At 49.0% G+C, this 23,300-nt stretch overlaps 2 protein-coding genes across 2 annotated transcripts in view; one reads left to right on the top strand and one right to left on the bottom strand.

Annotated features, from left to right (window-relative positions):
* Nucleotides 1-23,300, top strand: part of aurkaip1 (aurora kinase A interacting protein 1) — a 36,987-nt gene that overhangs the window by 6,818 nt on the left and 6,869 nt on the right. The window lies entirely within an intron of this gene.
* LOC148339300 (protein Wnt-2b-A-like) lies at nucleotides 3,171-13,920 on the bottom strand. Its single transcript, XM_088289192.1, has 5 exons — nucleotides 13,390-13,920; nucleotides 9,193-9,413; nucleotides 7,812-8,089; nucleotides 7,226-7,490; nucleotides 3,171-4,252 (listed from the first exon to the last, which is right to left on the bottom strand). Exons 1-5 carry the CDS (start codon nucleotides 13,551-13,553, stop codon nucleotides 4,023-4,025), a joined length of 1,158 nt encoding a protein of 385 aa, XP_088145318.1. The 5' UTR covers nucleotides 13,554-13,920; the 3' UTR covers nucleotides 3,171-4,022.

The following is a 23,300-nucleotide window of genomic DNA, read 5'->3' as shown; positions in this document are numbered from 1 at the left end:
TCGACGCATTCCAAACCGATAAAAGTGCGAATCGTGGAATCGAAGCTCTTTGCTCCAAAATAGGATGAGCGCGAAGCAAAACATTTGATGTGGCGACTGTTGTGGCTTTATTTCACTTCAAGCGACAGAAGATCAAAACGTTTTGACAACATAGACTTGCGGGCCACTTGTTCTAATCCACTAGCACAAGTCCAAACGCTATCAAACACGCGTCTTGTTTACGAGTCCCAACTTGCGAGTGTCATCGTCGCCGCCGTCCGTCAAACGAAAACGTGTCAGCGTGTGTGAGCCGAGACGAACAACGGCAGACGTGTGACGGCGCGGGCTCGACGCCTGCGCCCCGCGTGCTGTCCCGGTGGGGGGCGTGGCCAAACGAGGAGCGTTTGCACCAGCGTCGCAATTTTGGAACGACGGACGACATGTACCTTAAGAAGTGATGTCATCAATTCTGAGCGCCAACAATTTCGTCCCGGAAATTCCTGTTCGTCACGTCATGTCTTTGTCATCAAAGAGCCACGTTTAGCTCGTTATAGAATAGAATAGAATAGAAATCCCTTTATTGTCATTGTACTCAAGTGTGCAACGAGATTAGAGGGCTCCCCTCTCCAGTGCAATACAACAATAATCGTCTTGCGATTGTCATGTAACCAAATATTTCACTGGGTGGAATGCATATTGGCTTCAGAAATAGGGATTTTTCAGGCGCTGATTTGGGTTGAGGCGGAAATTTGTCTTCTGCCGCCAAACAAGTGAGTGGAACAGATGGCATTTCTGAGGACCACCTCAAGGTGAAGGTCGTTGGGGACTGTTGGTGTGCATGCGGACTGGATTTCCTCCAAGACGCGGACGGGGGCAAGCGCCCAGCGGGAAGCGGACGGCGACGTTTGGGGCGGGACGTGGCAGGTGGGCCCGGTCATGATGATGAATTGTTGAGAAGACGTTTCTTTCTCGCAAGATTAGGATCTGCAGATAAACACGCCTCCGGCTCTTTCGGAAACCTTATACACCGCCGTCGCTCGATCTCTTCCATCACTTTGACTCGTCTTATCGTATCCGTATTTACTCCTCGTTGAGCTTCTTCAGCCATCCCGCCGTCTACTCACGCTACATCGCTCAAGCGACGCGATTCCGATTCTTTTTTTTTTCGCTCCCAAGCGGCATCGTATAGTGATACGATCAAAAATAATGAGAGCGATCTTGGACCAAAAAAAAAAAAACCTCATGAAATCTGATCGACTCTTCCAAATGCGGTTAAATCGGATGAGAATGTCTGCCGACGCGAAAGGATGATGAGTTCTGTCGATGTGATGCTGACGTGATCAAAATGACCCAAACGAACGCAACAAATGTTGTGCAAACATTTCTGGTCGATTCAAAGTAGTTTGCGGCGACTGTATCGATTATGTCCGGAAAACGCTGTTCAGCGGGAACCTTTATCTTTCGTTGTAATTTGCATACGACTTTCTATTCTGCGTAGAACTTTTTCATGGATGCCAGAAAGATGGCGACGCAAATGCGGAGGCTTCCTACGAGATTGCAGAAGAAGGTTGAACCTCCTCCCTCACGATTCTCGCTCTTACACTCGTGGACTTGCGTTGATTGCATTTAGAACGACCTCCAACAGTATCTGGGATCGGCTCGGAAATTCTGCCGCCCCGTTGCCGATCCATCAGTACCAGCCATGGGTAGCGCACCGAAACCTTGTCGATATTCCCCTGAAAATGCTCTCATTTCATGATTGAGCCGGCTGTTGGTTTGAAAAAGACCACTTCAAGCAAACTTTTGGATTGGCGAGCCACCATGGCTTCTAAAATTTGACAGGAGCAGACGGATGCAATGTTTTGGTCACCTCAACTCATTGAAAAAAAAAAACATTTCATTTTAAATGAAAGCATTACAACAAAATATCGGTCTATGCAAAAACGCAGTATTTAGAAAATAAAACATTTAATTTTTTTCAAGTTCGGCGGGCCGGATTAAAACGTCAAACGGGCGGCATGTGGCCCCCGGGCCGTAGTTTGCCCGCGCCCGACTTCAAGGATGCGAGCAACTTAAGAGGCCAAAAAGCCCAACGTCTGTCCACACGTTTGAAATAGAATGAGCTGATAACGCCGCCGTTTTCTCATTCTTGCTTGGTGTTGACGTTTCGTGAGCGTCAACATCATCACCTTGCGCATGAGCCGCATCACGTGACACTCAACATGCCGTGTGGAGGGCGAGAATCTTTTTCCTCTTTTCTGTCATCTGTACGCTCGCGATGTGACCGGCCCCAAAGTCCGCAAAGCGCAAGGTGCTGAGACGGGCCAGATCGCTGGATAAAATCCACTTTGATACGCCGGCCAAGAAGGCTTTGATGGAACGTTGCCCCGCAGGAGCTCACACTGGGGCCTCTGTGGCACGACCACGTCCCAACGGCAACTCTCAACAACCCCGGGTAATTACGGCCATCTTGTCATTAGAAAGAGGACCCACCTGGAATCGGGATGAGGCCAGCGAGGGCTTTCGCTCGAGTCTTTAATCAAACACTTTGTCTAAAATGACGCAGACCGCCCCAACTGCAAAAGATGAGCCTCCGCGAAGAAGTGGGCCCCAAATTCCCGGCTGGACGTGTGAAAAGCCCCGATTTGTACATTTGTCCAAAGTGAAAAAAGACATTTTTGGCTAATTGTGATCGGTGGTGAACGGTTGAGAGAAATGATCCTGTTTTGCCGTTTTCAAAGCTTGGTGGTCGTCAAAAATGTGGACCTTAAATTCAATTAGTTTTTTTTCTCTCAGCACTTTAGTTTTAGTGCTTTGATATTTTCAGTTTTCCAAGGTGGTCTGGGGAAGTGTGTTGCAGTCCGCCAAAATAAAGCACCGCCTTGAACGTTATTAAAAAGGCAGATGCCAAATAATCTGCTCTTGGAACTGACGACAAGAAGTGCACGCTTGTTGCCTGCTGTCTCTGAAATGGAATTGTGCATCGTGATTCTAGTTGTATTTTTTTTGCCATGTTTGCGTTGTAAAGATGTCGGCTGCTTCTGTTGGAATCAAGTTGCATTAGAATGTCGCATATCTAATCGAACTTCCAATGGAAAAGGCCAAGTTACTGTAAATGCAGATCAACCCCCCCCCCAACCTCGTCAAATTAGTTCCGCTAATCCCAAATAAAAAAGGACACAGCAATGTCGTGTCTGACTAACATAGCATATATTTCATATGAACATCTGCCGTTGAAAAAGGTCACATCGTAGAAAGCAAACAAGCAAGCAACCTCGTCCAATCGCTTTTGCCATTTTGGCTTTGACCAACAAGAATGCTCGTCTCGTCTCAATCGTTGTCGCGCATCGCATCCAGAGATGGGAAATGAACCAACAATTCATCATTAAATAAATCATTTCAACGAGGAAAAAAAAAAAGAAGGAAAGCTTTCTTTTTTTTCCTTACAGTCTTGCATTCAACGTTCCAATGACTCGTCTGTCCGTTTATTGCGAGGAGAAAAAAAAAAAGTCAACATCTCCACATTCTCCTGGATTGAGTCACTTTCGCTTCAATATCCTCGGGTCAAAGTGCGCACAGTCTGACGAGAAAAGTTGCTTCTGGGGTTAAAACAAAAAGAACTTGACTTAAAATAGGTGAGTATATGACCTCGCTGTTCGAAGGCTCCGTTCATGTGAGAATGCGCCTTGAAAGAATCGGAAAAGCTGCAAACCGTTTTGAGCGCCACAAGCACACACTAGAACTAAGTTCCAAACGGACTGAAACGTTGCGCCGTCTCCGTCACCGTTGTTCTTTGTCACCGTTCAACAGTTGACAAACAGGCGAATGGCTATTTATTTTTATACGGAATTCCACCACAAACGGGTACATAAGCCATGCAATGAGAGACGGCGAGGGCGACGGCGACGGCGAGGGGGGATGGCGGAGATATCAGAGCGCATTCCGACACATTTGCCAGAATGCCGTTTTCTGCAGGATGGCCTGCAAAGGGGGAAGGGGCGGGGCTGCGTCCCAAGATGGCGGCGTGGGCCGCGCGCTGGCGCTCAGGTCTTGTCCAGCCACTCGGCTGGCTTGGCGGCCTTGCACGTGTGCACGTCCACCGTTCGCTTGCAGACTTTGCACTCCACGGCACAGCACCATTCAAATTTGCACTCGCACTGGCTCAATTGTTCAACTCGGGTGGTGTCGTAGCCCCGCCCGCAACACATGACCTCACATCCCTCAGGGCTGTGCGATGTCTTATTGCACAACCGGCCAGCAGTGCCGATGGAACCTGGAGAGAAGAACAAGAGTTGGATTAAAAACGCCGTTTTGCGGTTTCATTTGTTGATGTGACGCCACAAAACTTTACATTTATGCAGTCGATTCTTGCGTTGCTGTTTTTTGAAAACTTGTAAATACTTGATTACATTATTCTGAGTAAAGCTTATTACGAATAGAAAATGGGGCACGTACATTTTTTTTTCTTCCAATATCTAAACCATTGAGACAAGAAAAGTCTCGATGGTTGAAAGTGAAAGTGAAAGTTGACGAATATGGGAAGGCAGTCCCCAATTTTGCAGCTGCTCGAACTGGATTTAAATTCAGGAAGTCGAGTCAATAGTCAATAATGTGCCGTCGCCACACATGGACCGAACTTAAGGCATCCAATAACGTCTCGGCTTTGTTGTCGCTGTTGTTGTCCTGGGCGATGTTTTTTTTTTTTTTTTTTTTTTTTTTTCTGGGCGATGTTTTCGTCGTCAGCCGCGAGCTGCTGCTGACGCGTACCCGACCGACCAATCGCAGCACGCGCTGCGCACCCCACGTGACGTTCCCTCCTCCCTGTTCGTTTGTGTGGCGGGAAGTCGCCACGAAACCGAGCTGGTCGCGAAAACAAACTCGACGTCCTCACTGTGGATTTGGTTCTGCTTTTTCCCGGAGGACAGGACACAAATCAACGTTGTTTGCAGAGACTACCTTTGGGCGTCGGCTGGCAACACGGCGAACGTGTTTACGTCATCGCTTGCCGAGAGCGCCCCCAAAATGTTGGATTGACTAAAAGACGACGGTGACAGTCAAAGCAAACAAAGATGTGACACGCGGCAGCCTGAGGCAGTCGCCAGCGCCACGAGGACACAACTCACAGTAACACAAAAAGTCATTGAAGAGGGCACTCCCTAAAAAATAAACCATGCGGTGGAAAGAAGTAACGGAGGCAGTGACGTCTGATTTTGCTAAAACCTAATTCCGATTAACAGTGGAGAGAAAAGGAGGACTTTGAAGACTCTTCAAAGTACTCGACCCTGCGCTGTGAGCAGAATTTTTATGTTAGCTTTTTTTTTTTAATACGTTCACTGCACATTTCATTGAAATTAAAAGCTGTTTAGAAAGCTTAGTTAGCTTTCATTTATGGTGGGGGCTTATATATATTTTCATGTCGAAAAAGGACAAAAAATGTGCAAATGAGTCTAAAAAAACAATTGCAATTCAAATCGTGATTGTGATTTAATTTGTAAAAAAAAAATGTGATATGATATTTTTGCTAAATCGCTAAACACATGCATGTAAATTTGTATTTGCTTTTTTCTTTTTGCTCATTGTGAGTATATTAGTCACGACTCAAAGGATTTGTCGTGTTGCGCGACTTCCAAGTTGATTCACGTGTGCCGTTCGATCCGGTCGACTTTTTCGTTTGACACAAAACGAAGCGCCTCTGCAAGCTTGTTAGCTCACAAGCTAGCTGCTCACTTGTAACGGGCGTCATGTAGAGCGCCGCGACGACTTGCTCGGTGGGAAAGAGGCTTCGAGGGGAGATCTTTTCATGGCTCCAAAATTCGTTCCAAAGAGGAACGAAGAATCTGCGATTGGTGTCGTCTGCGTACCGAAGTTCACTGGATCCTTGAGAGTGCTTCTCAAGCTATTCTGCCGCTTCAGCTTCATCATGAATAATTGTGGACTTCACTTTAATGATTTGTAATTGCGGATGGTGTCTTTGTTGTTACATTGAACTTTTTGGGTGTTTTTTGGTTTGTTTGCACATGTTGGTTGTACTTGTGACGTTGACGGTTGACTTTCTCGACTCCCGCCTGCCTGCGTGGCGTTGGCATGTTCTCGCCGTACGTGTGGGGATTTTCTCCTTGCGGTCCGCATTCCGAAAACAAAAGTCACGGGAGATGCAAATTGATTATTTCATCTCCAATGTTAATATTGCCTTTATTAGTCCCACAATGGGGAAATTCGAGATTCGAACCCAGGCCTCCTGGGGAGACTGGGTCCTGAACGCGGCGCCTTAGACCACTCGGCCATCCTTGTCGTTTGTCTTTCAGTTTGTTTTTTTTGTCAGGAATCGTCACAACAATTTCATTGCATATGTTTGGAATGAGGACAAGCGGGATAGAAAATGGAATTGTGACTGCGACGGCAAAGGCCTGAAAGTGTGTGTGTGTGTGTGTGAATGTCATCCACAGGGAGATTAGTGGCACTGTTTGATTTGAGAAGCTGTGTGTTTGAATGTCTACCTATCACAACACGCTGCCCTCGGAACAACAGAAAGACAGCGACAGCTATGCCGTGTTGGTAGAGTCGCCTATAGTTACTTTGCCTTTCCCAAGCGGCTGCTCCCTTTGAAGCCACATTGCGTGTGTGTGTGTGTGCGTGCGCGACGGTTTAATGGACAGTGGAGCGTGACAGACAGACAGGCTCTCACACTCGGAGGCCCACTCTGCCCTCCAGCTACGCTTAGTTCAGACAGACACACAGCGAGCGAGCGGGCGAGCGAGCGGGCGGGCTACAAAAAGAAGCAGCTTTTTTTTTTTTTTTTTTTTTTAATTAGCTGCCTGTGTCCCAAGGCTGTGAATTCCACTGGAAGGTGAGAAAAGACGAGGATGATGGACCAATCGACAAGCGTTAGAGGAGAGGAAAAAACCGGAGCGAGGTGTTGAGCCCTCAAGAATTTCATCTTCTGAACGGAGCAAAGCGAGGCCATCGGAAGCGGTTGGTCGCTTTCGCTGAAGGTGAGGCGACGGCGGCTCCAACCTGCGGGTGTGTGTGTGTGTGTGTAGGCAAAGACTGACAGAGGTCAGGTGGTCACAGAATGACCACGTCGCTCCCTCAGGCTACTCGGAGCTTCCACACGCACACACACAGGAGGCCAAATGTGACTGCCGTGATTGACATCCACTCCCAAACAAAGACAATGAACACACACACACACACACACACACACATCATAGCCAGGCCCATCTATCAACGAGGTTCAGCAGATTACCTGTTGATTTGTCCGCCAGACAATAATTGGGCGAGTTTTCAAAGTAGACGAGGTCGTTTTTGGTGGCCTTTCGAAAGGCTTTGTTGGCCACGGTGAATCCCGTCCCGTCTTGGTTCATGGTCACCTCGACGGCCCCGTTGTATTTCCTCCGCAGGTAGTCGCCGCTCTTTCCGAAGTCCGACATGGCCGTCCAGCACGTCCGCAGCGTGCAGGAGCCGCTCACGCCGTGGCATTTGCACTCCAGCTTCACGAAACGCTTCACCGCCTAAACGCACAACGACACATCCGCGTTTGCTTGGTCGGATCATTTGAGCGGCCAAACGAACGTTCTTCTTCTTGGAGCTCGCCAATCGACGTGTGACAACTTAATACGCATTTGATTTATTCCTTGAGGTTGCACCTTAACTTTCAAGTGCACCAATTTAGAAAACAACAAAAGATGGAACTTTGACCAAAGGACCTGAAATTGGCGCCGTGCGCCTGAATGGCAACGTTGACAATTCCAAATCGATCACAACCGATTCAAAGTAAAAGGGAAGACCGGCAAATTCAAAGAAGTGGGCTTGCGTCTCGTGCGCTCACTCACGGTTCTTCCGCAGCGATTGTTGTGCAGGTTCATGAGCGCCCGCGCGTCTCGGACCGTCCTCTCTTTGGCGTCGATGAAGGCTTTGGCGAACCTGATGCCGTAGTTGACGTGGTCGCTGCACCCCCCCCAGTCGAAATCTCCTCTCTCGTCTTTGTCTCGGCCACGTTTTTGCGGGTCGCAGTTGCACGTCTTGAGCTCGCCTTGGCTGCAGGCACGCGTCAGCGCGTACACCACCCCGGCGGAGGAGATGGCGTACACGAACGCCGCTTCTCGGCTGCCTGCGACGGAGATGAAGCAAGAGTGCAAAAAAGGAGCCGTTAGATCCGTTCCGCTTCTCCCGAGCGTAAAAAAAAATAAAAAAAGCGCCCGCCTTGTGGAAGTCATCCTCATTTTGCGTGACGACCCCTTCCGCTTTTCAAATGGCGTGTGCAACGCGGCGACACGTGCCGAGGCAATTTTGTACTCGCCGGCAATCGGATATAAAAACGCAAACGCAAAATCAATACATTTCCATTTTGGAGCTCAGGCGGGGCGGTGCTTGACCGGTGAGTCGCGGGTTGGATTCCGACTCCCGCCTTCCTGCGTGGGCTTTTCATGTTCTCCCCGTGCCTGCGTGGCTCGATTTACTTGCTTGCGGCTTTCTTTGTCTTTGTGTGCCCTGCGATGGGCTGGCGACCAGTCCGGGGCGGGCCCCGCCTACTGCCTGAAGACGGCCGGGATAGGCTCCGGCACCCCCGCGACCCTCGTAAGAGATCGTCCCGCTTGGAGAGGCCGGCTCTGGTGATTATGCGCGTCTCCGGTCCTGTTCTTGGCATTGCGCCGATGGAGGGCGGCACGCAATGAGCTGGCGCCGCCTCGCTCGCCAACTTTGACCCGCACGACCCCGGTGCAACGTCACGGGAAAAAGAAAAGAATTGACGCTTTTCCGAGATGCAACGAGTGTGTTTGACTGCGTCTCACCAATCACGTAAACCCAAAGTGAGATGACGAGTCTACAAATCTGGTTGCGCACTCGAGCCTTTTCCATTGTTGATCATCAACCAAAGGAAGGAATAAGTGGCCGGAAGCGTCTGTTCTCCAACGTCGGCATCGACTGGAATGTCTTGTTTCTGGACGGGGGAGGGAGGAAGGGAGGCGGTCCTGGTGAGGCCCGTGGGCGGCGTGGGGGCCGCTTGTGTGGGAGGCCGAAGGAGGACATTTTCTGTTCATCATTCAAACCGCCGCGCTTTGTCCCGCAATCAATATTTCTCTCTAAATGTTGACATCTTCAATATTGTTTAGCCCTCTCCACCGCACACAAAGTCTCCATTGTTTGCCCCGACCGAACGTGAAATGGAATGACCGTAAGGCGTCGCGGAGGCGCCGTCGGACGTGGACTCACTTCTCAGTAAGACGCGTCCGAACACGGTGGGATCGCGTTCCAGCGTGCTGCAGTTCCAGCGGTGGTGTCTGAACTGGTGCTGGCACTCTCGGATCCACTCCTTTGTCCCCTCGCCGATGGCCTGCATGATGTCCGGGTGCCGCTGGCACAGTTGCCGCTGCTTGTTCACCAAGGCGGGAATGTTGTCGCAGATCACACGGGCACCCAGCGCGCCGATGTACCTGCGTCCGAAACAAACGGGAGTGAGCGATCGAAAGCAAACGTTGCCCTCGTTTCGGGAGGCTGTGTGATGGAAAACGGGCCGGACGGCGGACCCACCTCGAGGAACAGGATTGAGCACCCGTGTCCTGCGTCCTTACCGCCATCCGTGGAACACAACGGGTCAAATGCCCAGCTCTGTTGATTTTATTTGCTCAATTGCAATCGATTGGGCTTCACCCAGCAGTGAGCGGCCGTCATTTAGAACAAATGCGTTTTCTATTCTGTTATACACACGCACACACACGGGTGCAGATACGCAAAATTGAATATTGCGCACCAGTTCAAGTGCGTCATCGCGCTTTTTTACGCCGAAGGCCGACTGAAGGATCGTTCAGGCCGAGCGCAATTCAAAGTCAAGTCAGCCGCCAAACGATTGCTTCCGAGGACCACGTAAAAAAAAATCCAAAAAGTTTATCAACAAACAAAAGCCAATCAACAACTGTTGTGGCGGCTAGCTTTGTTCGCTACGTTCCAGCCTCACATTGAGATATCGTACGAGAAAACGGATACAAACAGAGAAAGGTGTCACAACTGAGCAGGCTGGAGTAAAATGATTCGTTTTTTTTTTTTTTATAAAAGATCAAAAACATTGTCACATTGGCCGTCCGCATGCGTCGCGTCCGTTTATATTCAAATAGTGCAACACTGCAATTGCTTAGCCCGCCTGTGGCATTTTGTATTGTGTGTTATCAGGCGAGTGTGCGTTGTTCAGGCGAAAGGCATGTGCACGTTTTAATGCAAAGCCGACAAATTCTCTTTATTGTGCCGAATATTTACTTTAACAGTAAATGTCAACTGGGGAAGGCTGGAAACAATTTTGGTTGTCAACTCAGTTGAATTGAATTTGCAGCTAGAGCGCTCCAATTTCAAAGCTTTCCCAAAAAGTTGAAACAAAAAAGAAATCGCAAGAGCGACAGTTTATACCTTGAAACGCTCGTAAGTGAAAGCAACGCCGAAGTGGTCGGAGAGACGCTCGTCACCTTTTGAACTCCTGGCCAAGTGTCTTTGAGCAAACGCCGCCCGTGCCCGTCCGCTCGGTTGAATTTGGCACACCCGAGAACCGCGTCGCATTCGCGTACGAGGCGGCCCGGTCGATGGCCAAACACCAAAACGTGTCCAACACTGAACAATTTCCGGTTTGTGGAGAGCAGAGAGGAGGCAAGCGTGTCCTCGTCCGTGCAAATAAAGAGACACTCAACCTCTCTGCACCTGGACGTGTCTTTCAATGTTTCCCAATGAGACGGTCGAAACGGCCGCGTCACAAATCAGGCCGAGGGGCCTCCAATAACCCTGTCGGTCGGAGACCCCCTTTAGCTCTCCTTTTCCTTTCACTCACGTCTCTCCCACGCTCGCTGTCCAATCCGCCGCGCAAGCTTCATAAAACCGACATGAAACACTGCAGCTCACGTCTGAAAGTGATACGTGCGCGTGCGCCTCGGTGGGTCACTGAGGAGGCGCGTAGCCGAGTGGTGCTTTTACGAGAGTGAGAGAGAGAGGATGGAGACCGGCGGCTCTCGACTCCCCAGGGGAGGAATTGGACGAGCGCGAGAACAAGAGAGTGCTCATCAAAGGCCAGGACGAGCCGAGCTGCAAGTCATCCTTAATTTCTCTTGTTTCTCTCGGGCGAGTCAAGAGGACTTGCCTTTATTTTATTGGCTTGGAAATCATCACGCGAAGCCGCTCGCTTGTGCGCTACGAGACGCGGCGACGTGAGCGAGCGAGAACGTGCCGCGCTTCTTCTTCTCAAGGCCGACTGGCTCGTGTGGAGGAAAACACGCCACCGTGACCGCCAACGTTTCGTTTGGTGTGCGGCTGCCGGCACAAATGAGTTACGATGCGTGGGAGTGGACAGAAGTTGAGCCAATGACAACCAAAGTTGGCTGACTCCGTCGTTGTCATTTTCAAGTTAAGAGCGGAAAGCGTTTGAGAAGCAATATATCTGTAATTCCGCTTTTGACTGATAGGGGGCAGTGCGCGATTGCACTCGGCATTTTTTTTTCGGATTCAAGAGCGCAAGTGTGGCCCAGCTCTCGTTTCCGAGATGGCCGCACCCATGAAAGCAGGCTTCGCCTGACTTAAAAAAAAACAAAAGAACTACTTGATAAATTGGTTGAAGACTCTCAAAGTATTCCGTGTTGCTCTTGCTGGCATCTGGAAGTTGTTTCACGTCTTTTTTCAAATAGTGATAGATTTGGAAGCCTCCGAGGTATGAGTGTGAGCGCGGATGGTTGTTTGTCTTTGTGTGCCCTGCAATTGGCTGGCAACCAGTTCAGGGTGGGACCCCGCCTACTTCCCGAAGATCGCTGGGATAGGCTCCAGCACCCCCCCGCGACCCAACAGAAGATGGATGGATTTGGAAGCGAGTCGGGATCCATTCCCATCTGAGGGAGTCCGATATCTGGAGCGAAGGTGGCGAGGCGTGCTGGAGCCTATCCCAGCCGTCTTTGAGGAGTAGGCGGGGCCCAACCTGAACCATTTCGGGCCACGCGTGGTGGAACGGACATCCCAACTGGGTGTCCACGTAACGTAGCAAGCATGTTTTTTGGAACGTGGGAGCAAAGCGGAGAAAACAGGCAAACACCACGTGACCTCACGACCTTTGCGCTGTGAGGCGGACCAGCTAACACATCGGCCGCCGTGCCGTCTGAAGAAGTCCTTTTCTATATCTATTTTTTTTAAATAAGTATTGACAAGATGGCTTTTCTCGCTGAAGGTTTTTTTGTTTCTTTCTTTATCAATTTGTTTCATTCAAAGATGACATTGCTTCCCATCTTACCTTTCAGCTGTCATTTTTTTTTTTGTCATTCACAAAACGTTTTATATTTCAGTGGCATTTCTGTTTGTATTTCAAGTTTTTCAACAAGATTCTGCACCCGGGTTATTCAAAATAAAAGATCGGCTGATGAGCTTGGTGTTTTTGGGCCGGGGGGCCCCCAAAGGCAACTAGAAACGCCCCCGCTCAGAAGCGCTGTCCCTCTTCCGCTTATGGGATGAAGGAATTTCTCTCGGAATGTTCTGAACTGCTCTTTCCGTGCCAGTGATGTAATGACCTCAACTTCTAACAAAGCATGGTTGCCGCTCAACCCGTGTGTTCTTGTTTAAGACGAAAACTAGCTGAGACGGCATCAAAAGTGACTCTGCAGTCATGTGACAGCATCTTCAAAATGTATTTTCAGAAGCACACTGGGTGTGTCATAAAAGTTCCAGGACTGCCCTCAAATGAGTTGTGCAAATACAGGCAACTCTGTTTGTGTCTGCTCACAAAGTCCCGAGCATCGGACACTTCCTGGCCAAGAATGGCATCGCTCCCTCCTCAGCAGACCAGGCTCCCTGTTTTTTGTTTTTTTGTTTCTTCTTTCCCAAATTCAAGCAGCCCGGTTTTGAAAATGCACACAAACATACCAATAATATATTGGAACTTTTATTTTTTCACGCCTTGCCTACAATATTCAGTATGATCTAGTTTGGGGGTATTCCACTGAAGTTGATTTAAATGAATGAATGCAACTTCCAGCGTAGTCAAACATATTTTGCGTCAAGAGCCACAAAAATGAAATTAATCACTCTGTTATTGCGACAGACCCACAAAGCGTCACAAAGCACAATGCTAAAAAAAAAAAAAAAAAATTAATCCAAAATGATTAACATGGCTGACATGATAAAAAACTGGCATTACTTCATACATTAAAGTGAAATTGATTTCCCCCCCCAAAAAAAATCATCTTCACAAAGGGAAGTCCCTTTTTATTTCTGAAATAAATATTGATTGTCCATTTATGTATTTATTTTGTAATACTACAACTTTCTAATAAATGACTAAATACGGGATCACTCCTATAACACTTTAATATGTAGCAACCAAAAGAGAACATTCTCAAACGTTGAAACGATTTACATTCGCACCCGTTTTTTTTTAATTATCTGTCGGAGACTCACCACCATGAAGAATCCACTCGCGGTGTGAGCAACAGCAGCAGCAAAGCGCACACATAGCTCGAAGCGGTTCTGGGATGTTTTGGCGACTTGGACGAGCCTCCGCGCGACCCGCGACGCTGAATTCGGGTTGGTCGTGCGCTTCGAATCTCGTCGAAAGCCAACATGGTGGCGTCCCTCTCGCAAAGGCGTTCGACTCAAGATGGAGCTGGCGAGATTGTTGGGCGCTTTGGGATCACAGTCAGGTGTCGTTTGCTTCTGCGGCTTGCGGCGGCCCCATGACGCGCATTAAGCGGAGGAACAGGAGCGCGTCTTGGCTGCGGCCATGTGCGTGCGCGCACGACTGTCGCGCGCGCCCTGGACTCCACCTGAGCACACCAGCAACAAGTGCGACCACCTGACTTGTCTGTACTAACGCCTATCCCTGCTTTCGAAGGCCGACGCGATCCTCGTCGCAGTCGATGCGGTCCTAATTGCAGCAGCTGGAGTCCAAACGGCGAGCGCGCACTGGTTCTGTCGCGTCTGGGTTGGAAATGATGCTTGGACCTTTATCAGAGTGAGGACACACTGACGGAGTTGAGGGGGAAGGAGAGAGAGAGGAGGGGAGGGGGCAGCCTGGTGACGCCCATTGGTGGTTAGTTTAGGGGGGATTTGACGAGGAGGGATGAGCGTGCGTGCGCGCGCGCGCGCGTGCGTGCGGCGTTGGCCCTTTAAAACAACCCAGTACAAGGCAATAAATTTGACTTTCCTCTAAAAGGGGCTTTAAAGGGCAAGAGAGCGAATGCAATCATAGGAAAGAGGAAATGTGTTCGAATAAGAATAATGTTCTTGAAAATGAGTGTCCTCATGACGTCAGCACTCAAGTGAGTTGCTCTTGAGAAACTAAGCAAGAGTGCTTCCTTCAACACTCACCAGTGTTAATTGTCCTCTCTGCTAAAGTGGCCCTTTCGTCACTCACGCAGGCAAATTCATCTGGACGAGAGTGATTAGCAAGAGCCCAACCTATCTTCTCCGTTCCAGCAGTTTTAAGAAGCCCTTTGTTCCCAACGTCCACGTGACTCTCGGTTCATCTTCTTTTCAATGTTCTGCCCCAAACAACTCTGCAGCAAATCACACAAGTCACACAAGTCACCTCAGTCGTCCCGATACGTGGTGATCCAAAGTAGTTCTGTGCTCAAACTCACATTTTAGATTTTGACGTTATGACGTCATCATTCTGGACTTCCCATTCTGAACCGATGTTCAATCAGTCAATAAGAATGGAAGCTGCCGATAAAGGAACTTCTGACTTTTTTTTTTATGACTTATGATGCCTGCAGCTTTTGTAGCAACCGAACGCACCACAAAAAAAAGTCTTGGCCAGAGAACGGAGCCACTTCGTCCATTGGAGCAGCGCAATCTTTTAAATGTGAACCACATGCGTACGAGACCGTTCGCTGAGACAGCTTTCGACTAAAAACCACTCACACGCAAATAACTGCGCTTACATGCTTGGCAGCGAACGGCCACTTGAAATTGTCACATCGGATGAATAATCCCGTCGATGGTTGCGCCGAAACGAAAACGAGCAAACAAATCAGGAAAACGGCGACTGGAATTGAAACTATTTGAATTTGCGGCTTGCCGACCGCCATTTCATGAAAAATGTCTTGGGAATGCCGTTTCGTCGTCATCTTGCAGAGTCGTTGCGTGTTTGGATCTTGACCGGCAGGTGTCCAAACGCGTTTCGAGTTGTCCCGAGGCGCTCAAGTGCACCTTGCCGTCAGTTTGGAGCCAGCCTCTTGCAAGGGCCTTCTTCATAAAAATTCAAAAAAGAAATAAAAAACGCATCCGTGCATGACGCCGCCGCAGGACGGACGCTCGTGGCAAATAATTATTTAAACCTCCTTAGCTGGCTAATTGACTTTTTCAAATGCGCTGAACAGTTGCTCGTGGCGCTAACGACGCGTCGGGAGGCAATTGTGGCCGTTTGCCCGTTTCCACGAGTAAGTTCATCACACGCGCACGAGGGCCGATTCGGGGGCCGGACTAACGTCAACCTCCGGCCTTTGTTAATTGAAGCCTTTAAAATGAACATTTTGTACCCCCCACCCCAAAAATGGGCGACCGCCCAGCTCTGGCATACGCAGAATAAAGACGGCAACCTTCTCGACAAGTTCTGGCGAGTAGAATTTCTGGCCCCGTAAAGTTCCCCATGGGGGGGGCTTAAAGGAGGGCTGCCCTCGCTCAGGCGGTCTTGAGATGAGATGGCAATGCATTCTGGTCGCTTGGCTTGGTGAAGCTGGGGCGGAGTTTCCTGTAAGCCGGGTCTGGCTTCATTTTTGGGATGGAGGCGGTCGTCATGCCAACACACGAGTGACTCATCCGGCGTAACGCTGCCGTCTTCGTTCTGCGTTACGAAAAAAAAAGAAAGTTCCTCATTACATTAACCAGGCGGCTCAAAAAGGTTGCGGTGGACTTTTCAGATTGAGGGCATGGTTGTCGAAGTTTAGATGGCCGCATTTTGCAGGTTGGTTTTGTCGAGAAGGATTTGTTTGGACCAAAGATGTGGCGAGGAACATTTTCACTTTTGTTGCATTCAAAGCAGCAGAACGTTGAGCAAAGGCCGAGGCGCTTTAGGCAAGAAAACGTGACGATACCAATCCCGCCGCGGATGGAATTCTGGTCGGCTTTTGTATTGTTGCCGGAGCATATGTTGCAATCAACTTGCATCGGGCCAAACGAACCACTTGAATGAGCCGCGCTTACAATACGGCAAGGAAAAGTTTCCTCGATTGCGTTGGTCCGACATGTCGCGTTCAAATGGTAGACGTGCGGTAACAAGTGTCGTTCGGGGGCGCGGCCTCCCTCGAGTGACGGCGCCACCCAGCCCGCTCCCTCGCGTGTTTTCCCGGAACACACCCGAATGATCGAACGATCGCTCGGCACGAGCGTGATGATGACGCTCGTCAGGTGTGTCGAGAGTCACGAGAGCGGCCGCCAAATATTCAAATTGGGCCTCAGGTTCCGGAGGCTCCGACTTCTCATTTTTCCAATCCTCGACAGTACAAGACAACATTTCAATTGAACTTTTCCGTGCGCGACATTTGCATTTCCTCTTTTGGCCCTCCGGCGAACTTTGTAAACGACACGTCAGGAAACGTCTGTTCTTTCTTATGAACGGATCATTATTGATGTCGCATATCTTTTTAAAGTTGTGTCCTCATCGATGCTCAGACAAAGATTTGTTTTTGGCGTTACGCCGATCGGCTTCAAACGTTCTCCATTTTTTTTTTCCTCACTGGCGTCTTAAAAGATATTTCCCAAATTTAAGATTTGGATGTGCGTAATCCTAAAGCAGAACCAATTCTGTGTTGAATCGCCACCAAGATCCGATTGTGTCTCGGGACGGCGCCACTTGCAGCGGCAAAGGTGGCAACAGAACACAAAGCCTAAAAATATTTTGTCCTCTCGAGACAGACGAGCCTCAAACGCGCGAGTCGGTCGCTGTGCGTGCGTGAACACGAGCGACAGATCGGTCATCATTTATTGCGAGGCAACTTTCGATGTGCCGACACACGGCGGCCGTGCCAGTCCTGAAGCTTGCGGCGACTCGCCGATGAGGTTCTGCGACCTGAAAGTTTGAGTTTTGCTTTGACGTGCGGCAAAAACGGTCGGTGGGCTCACTTTCACTTTCGAGGTGACAAAGTTCGTGCAAAGCGTCTTGAGAGCATCCTACATCACTTTTTTTTGTGTGTGAAATCTTTTAAACGAACACGAGCGTCTCGACTGGACGCTTTCGATTTCCAATCCATACGATTGCAAAACCAAAATCTTCACGGGCACCGTCCCAAAAATCCTTTTGAAAGTCCCGTCGCGCTTTGAGAGTGTCCTGAAATGTCGGGCGACGCTCATAAAACGCTTACGAGGCGGTCCGAGTACGCCGTCATGCCGGTCACATTGACACGCACGCACGGACGAGATCAAAAGGACACTTGAGACGCGCTTGGCCTCGTCGACATCCGATACCGAAAAGGACAAGACGACGTGACGGCCCAGAAATCTTGCGCGCGGGGTGACGTTTCCCGATTTATGACTCGGCACGCCACGTCGCCCGGACCGCAACTTTGCTTCTGTCATCATCTTCATCATCAGGCGGCCATTTTGAAGCTCCGATATTTCTGTTTTGGCCGACTGACTTGACATGAACATGAAGCAACTGCGATGGGCGTGTGAGTGTTTGTCTGGTTTGCGGTGTTGGCTTTTGATGAAAACTCTTTGCATGTTTTGGGACCTCGCGAGTCATTTGTGACGGCGACTTTGTTTGCGCCGAGTCGTTTCCTCTTCTCGCAGCGAGGGAACGACCGAGGTTGTGTTTCTTTTTTGGGATTCTGCCAAAAGGGGCTTGTTGTGGCGACGTTGACACGTTGAACGTTCTCCAACTTGTACGTTTTCACTTTACTGCTCGAAATGTTGCCGCTCGGTCCACCCAACGATTCCTTTGAGCGGCGTCATGTTTGCAGACACATTGAAGCGTCTTTAATCCTGATGACTTTTTTTTTTTTTGCCTGATCGCCAGCTCCGTTTTATTTATTCGTGACCTTTGAATTTCTCAAGCACAAAGTCAAGCGAAACGTTTGTTGCTTTGTGTCGAGCGTGAAGCGGCTTGCTTCTGTAGTTAGCTTGCCGTTTCACGATGAAGGTGTGTGCGTGTGTGAGATCCCCCCCCTGCCCCCCCAACCCACCAAAGAAAGGCTAAGTGGGCTCTCTGCTGCAGAAGCGGTCCCTCCACGCCCTGAGTGATGAGGGCCGGTTCTAAGCGGCTGCAGGTGCACTTGAGAAGGGCAGGCCAGCCTTTGAAGTGGAAGCCAAGTGGGACCCGGGCCCATCTCAGACACATTCGCTTTCAATTAACACCGAGTCGCGCTCGTTCTCTTTCCGCCACTTTGCCGTTCGTCCGCACAAACTCGCCGATAACCACCCGCAAGGGCATTTTGCATCAAAGGCAACCGTCACGAATGCAGCGCCATCCCCATCCGAATCATCCGCCGGAATGTTTTCTATGTGCAGAATTTCTTTTACGGGCCGTGTCCAAAGAACTGCGAATCGTCAGCGTGACGCCCTTTTCATTCAACGTGATGTGATTCCGTCTTTGGCAAAGTCAGCAAAACCCGCAGCCACTTTTTGTACTTTTTTGTCGACACAAATGGTTGACTGCAAGCGCGTAAGTGTGTCCAATACGCACGCATCTCATTAAAGCGAGTGCAAAAGAGAAATATGCGCCTATTTTGACAGTAAGCTCCCTGCAGTGAGCTCCATCTGGCTCCCGTTAGCCACAGGCGAACAAAAATCAAATGAGGGTTCGTTGCACGCGCTCACTGGGAGGTATGGGAATCTTGCATTTGTCAGTTTTGCAAGTTCAATGCAGACGCAGGAAGTTGAGTTTGCCAACAGGATGCACGAGATTCTCCCGACTTTTACGTCCAAACAAATTTGCGTGACTCGCGCTGCAACTTTTGAGTCATCGTCCGCCGCGAGTGACGACGCGCCGGCTCGGCATTTGAGCTCTTCTCCGACTGTACCAAAGACGTTTTCGTGTCAGAATCCGACTTAAAAGATGTCAAAGTTGAAAAATGCGGCAGTAAACTCCAGTTGACGGCAAAAACGGCTTTTCCTTTTGTGGAGAGTGGCGTCACTTTAGTTTGGATGTCAGCGAGGTCAACGCTCGCTCATCCTGGCCAGCGGTCATGTCTGCGAGAAGCCCCGTGAAGATCCCGCTCGTCTTCAATTTCCCGCCGCGTTAAAGCATCTGTCTCCATTTCAGCCCGGGTGGGATCGGCCGCACTTCAATAACTCGGAGTAATATTCCTCTAGCGAGCCATGTCACGATGATGTGGAAAAGCGACCTTTGTTTGTCGTGGAATGCGACGGAAATGCGTTTGATGAGCTCGCCGTGCGAATGTTTTGTGCTGAAAAAGCGCATTTTTGAAGTGTGCCCGTCTCGTGGCCAGTTGAAATACGGCTTTGCCGGAGCCTGGCATGTCCTTGGCACCGGACTGTCAAGATGAAATGTTGCCCGTATGTTGGCGCTAGGACGGACTTTCTGGAAATCCAAAAGAAGTGGATGAAGGAGAGCTCGACATCGGCCGTCGCTTTTCGTTTTTGAAAGTGTGAAGCTCGACGTGGACGCCGCAGCGCAATTTGAGCGCCATGTTACAAATGCGCAACCGTGACCTCACGACGTCCTCAAACGCGCTTTGGTTCCGCACTCGATCGAGTCGTCTCCATCTGTTTTCTTTTCCGTTCGGGAATTCTTCTGTTCGATCTCATGTCATCGCGTTGTATCGTACCGACGTTGACTGTTCCGCTCATCGGCCGCCAAGACGATTGATTGAATCCTTTTGAAGAACCTGACCGTGTGGAGAAAAAAAACTAAAGAGAAATTGTGTTTTCTTGTCCGGTTGATGGACAACCGCGACGCAAATTGTGTTGGTTGCACTTTTACGTTGCTTATCTTGAAGCGTCCTCAATTTCACCATCAAGAGAAAGTTCGCTCCCGTGCTTCCGAGAACCAAATTCTTCCTCCGCGGTGGCCGTTTGCCCCCCCTTCCAAATTGGACCGAGCGCTCAGCCTTGTCCTCGGCTTTTGCTCAGCCTTCAAAAAATTGCGGGCAAAGTGAGGCGAGCGCTTTATCGAGCGTTGACATTGCAGGACCGAAGAAATGTTTTTGGACGAATCTTCTCACGGCAATTTGAAACAGACGCCCTCTTCCTTCATCGTTTGGATGGCGACTTTTGTGCCCCGGAGCAGACGGAGAAACACACTGAAGTGTTTTCAGCGATCTCGCTGATAGTGAAGATGAAAGGCCACAAAATGTCCGCCCCCGGCCAGCAACATGTGTCATTTGAACACGGTCGCTCTCGGAAAGTGACCTCCATCAAAGGTCCAGCTCGCAAACTTCAAGTCAAGAAAAGACGCCAACCATTTTTTTTCGAGCGCTCGCATCAAGTCTTGCAAGTCGGTTGTCCGTCGATCATTTTGAGGAGGGTCTTCGTATCGGTTCCGGCTTTCAACGCAAAGAGCTGAAGAAATTCCGGTTGGCTTCTGCCGCAAGTGAGAAAGGAGAGAAAAGAAGAGTGCAAATGGGAACCGGAGAACGCCAAACGTCAGTCGTGCTTGAGATTTACGGAGATCGGCCGCACACGCGCCCACGTTGAGCGGAACCAATGAGTAGCGAGGACGGGCACGCCGTCAAAAGGTCAAACGCTACACGAGGATGAGCGAGCGATGGAGGAGAGCGCCGCGCTGAGCCCACTTTTGCAGCGGACGAGGCGACCGGTCCCGTCACCGTCGTCTGCCCTCCTTATGCTCCAGCGCAGGCCGCCGAGCGCTCGGACTTTTTTTTTTTTTTTTCACTTGATGACGCTGCCTCGCCGGCGGGGTGCGCCGCCGCTGTCAGATGCCTCGACCTGCCGGCGATTCATGCTTTGGCTACCGCTGATTACATTGCGATGATGCCTGCCACAACACACACGTGAACATATTCATTAAAAAAAATGAATGAATGAATTCAAAATGCAATTCTTCTTTTTTGCTGCAAAGCTTTGGCGCTCTGATTGCCGGCTGCAATGTGGAACGAAAACTTTCTGGCTTGTGCGCGTGATGTCATTGGAGCCGCTCGGCTGCTTCTGGTGCTTGCTCTACTCCGATCGTCTGTTATTTCTCCAAGCTATCAGCCGCCGGGCAATTTATCACCAGCTCCAGGTGGAATTCAGATACAGCCTGACAGTTGTGCTTTGTCTCACTGCACACAGCTTGCAAAGAAAACGCACCACGCGCACTCATTTTGTCAGCTGACGCACCTCTCAGGTGGAAATTGCCTTCCTGTCATTGTTGCTGCTACCTGGAGACAGAAAATGAGCCAAAAAAAAGAAAACAATTTTTGACACTGGTTTCAAAAACGTCTTTACTTTTTTGTAGCGCATCCGATTTTTGAGATATTGTCATTTTTTGGTTGATTGTGTCATATAAATTTTATTTATTATTAAAACCTGATGTTCTCAAGAAAAAAAAGAGGGCAGATTAGAAATCTGGGCCAAAATATAATCTGGAATAGTAAAAATAGGAATGCAAATTTGTTTCGTAAAGTTATGAACCAAGTTAACCAAATTGTTGAAAAGAGCAAAATGATTGACTCTCTTGTAAAGTTCAAACTTCTGAGAAGAATTGTCATCATAATCATTGAATTCATCAACGAGACCTCTGTTTTAATTCCTCTGAATTTGAAGGAATTTGCTTCAGCTGCAACATTTTTGGACGCTTCGCGATACACCCAGCCCGGTTTGGAAAGTCGCGGTTGGAAGAGTTTGGTGCGGAAGAACGTGACGAGACGGCAGCTTTCAAACGCCGCTAAAACGGAAACGCCAGTATAAGAAGGACGTCGTGGCTCTCGGTCGATCCGCTACATTAAAAAAAATAATAAAAAATCTTCCCAAATGCTGCCAAATTTTAAGGACATTTATTCATCTCACATGCAATTAAACTTTTCTGGCGCAATGTTTTGGTGATGATCCCTCACTTTTTCTTGAGCATATTCATAAGCATAAAATATTGTTGCATATTTTGTCATGTTTATGAATGAAGGGTTAGGTTACAGTTTTTTTTTGTTTGTTTTGTTTCTTTTTCTTTCTTGAAATCCTTGTAGCAATAAATACAGTGCATGGTAAAATCGGTATTGTGCAAGCGTGTGCGGGTCAAAGTTAAAACAAAAAACATCAAAAAAGCATTTCGGGTCACATAAAGCTATCTCGGATTCCAAATTTGTTGTTGATAAAATTTTTCGGAGTGGCGTGAGTTAAAGATCCTCTGAAGCAAATTCAGAGATCGTTGCTCTTGAAATGTGGACGACACAATCGGCTGCACATTGTGGAGCTCAAATAGATTTCCACTAGTTGAGTTTTTGTGTTTTTTTTTTCTCACATGACTTAAACTGCGCCCAGTGACGCACTTGAGCCTCGCATGAGTCGCCCCTTCCCTATTTGGTGAAAATGGAGCGCCCTTCATTCGCAACAGGCGCAAATGTGACGTGCAAGTTTGCTGGCAAGCTCACCTCTTCGCCCAGAAAATTCCTCTTCCCTTCAGTTAGTCGAGGCCACTTTAGAGTGCCTCGTTGTCAGCCGTAAGTAAGTGCTCGTCACAAAGAGAAAGGCAAAATATCGTCTATTTTAAAAGCTCCTTGTTGTCAGCTGTGGACAGCTTCGCTCTGCCGGGCCCGCTTTAGAGAGCCTCATTGTCTCACAAAAAAAAAAATAATCATAAAAAACATAAGATAGGCTCATCCCACGAGCTTTAAGGCAAACATTTCAGCACTCGAGCGTCTGCTTACTATAAATGAAAGCATACCAAATATTCTGGATGACTTGGCATCCATTTTTCCACGAAAAATTGGATTGCAAAATCATCTTCACACTTGAAATTTAAGTTGGGCGTGGTTTCAGTGTCTTCAGCCGACACGGCAGAGAGAACGTCTTCATTTTTTCCTCATTTCCTTTTTAGATTTGGACTTTTTTGTCAATGATTCCAATCTGCCAGCTTGCTAACTTCTGTCTCTCGCTTCTCTGTCGTGTGCCAAATGATTTTCTTCAATTATTTCCACTTTATGTGTGGCCGACGCGCACAAATTGCCAAATAAATCGAGTGAGTGCCATTTGGAATTTCAATTGCTCTGCACCAGAAAAGTTTTGGAACGAAAATGCGTTTGACGGGTTGGCGTTCGCGTCTACCTGCAGAAAGTCCACATCAGCTTTGACCTCAAAGTGCTCGCACTGTGTGGAAAGGTCACAGCGTTCGTAGGTGTGAGTGTTTGAGGAGAAGCATATCCAGATGTGCGGCGCTTGCGTGCGCACGTGCGCGCCTGCGCACGACTAATGGCCCA

The sequence above is a fragment of the Idiotropiscis lumnitzeri genome, chromosome 3, assembly GCF_059441095.1.
Source record: "Idiotropiscis lumnitzeri isolate Australia: NSW breed Sydney's pygmy pipehorse chromosome 3, RoL_Ilum_1.0, whole genome shotgun sequence".
Taxonomy (NCBI): domain Eukaryota; kingdom Metazoa; phylum Chordata; class Actinopteri; order Syngnathiformes; family Syngnathidae; genus Idiotropiscis; species Idiotropiscis lumnitzeri.
The sequence above is the reverse complement of the archived record's forward strand: the minus strand, read 5'-3'. Positions and strand labels throughout refer to the sequence as shown.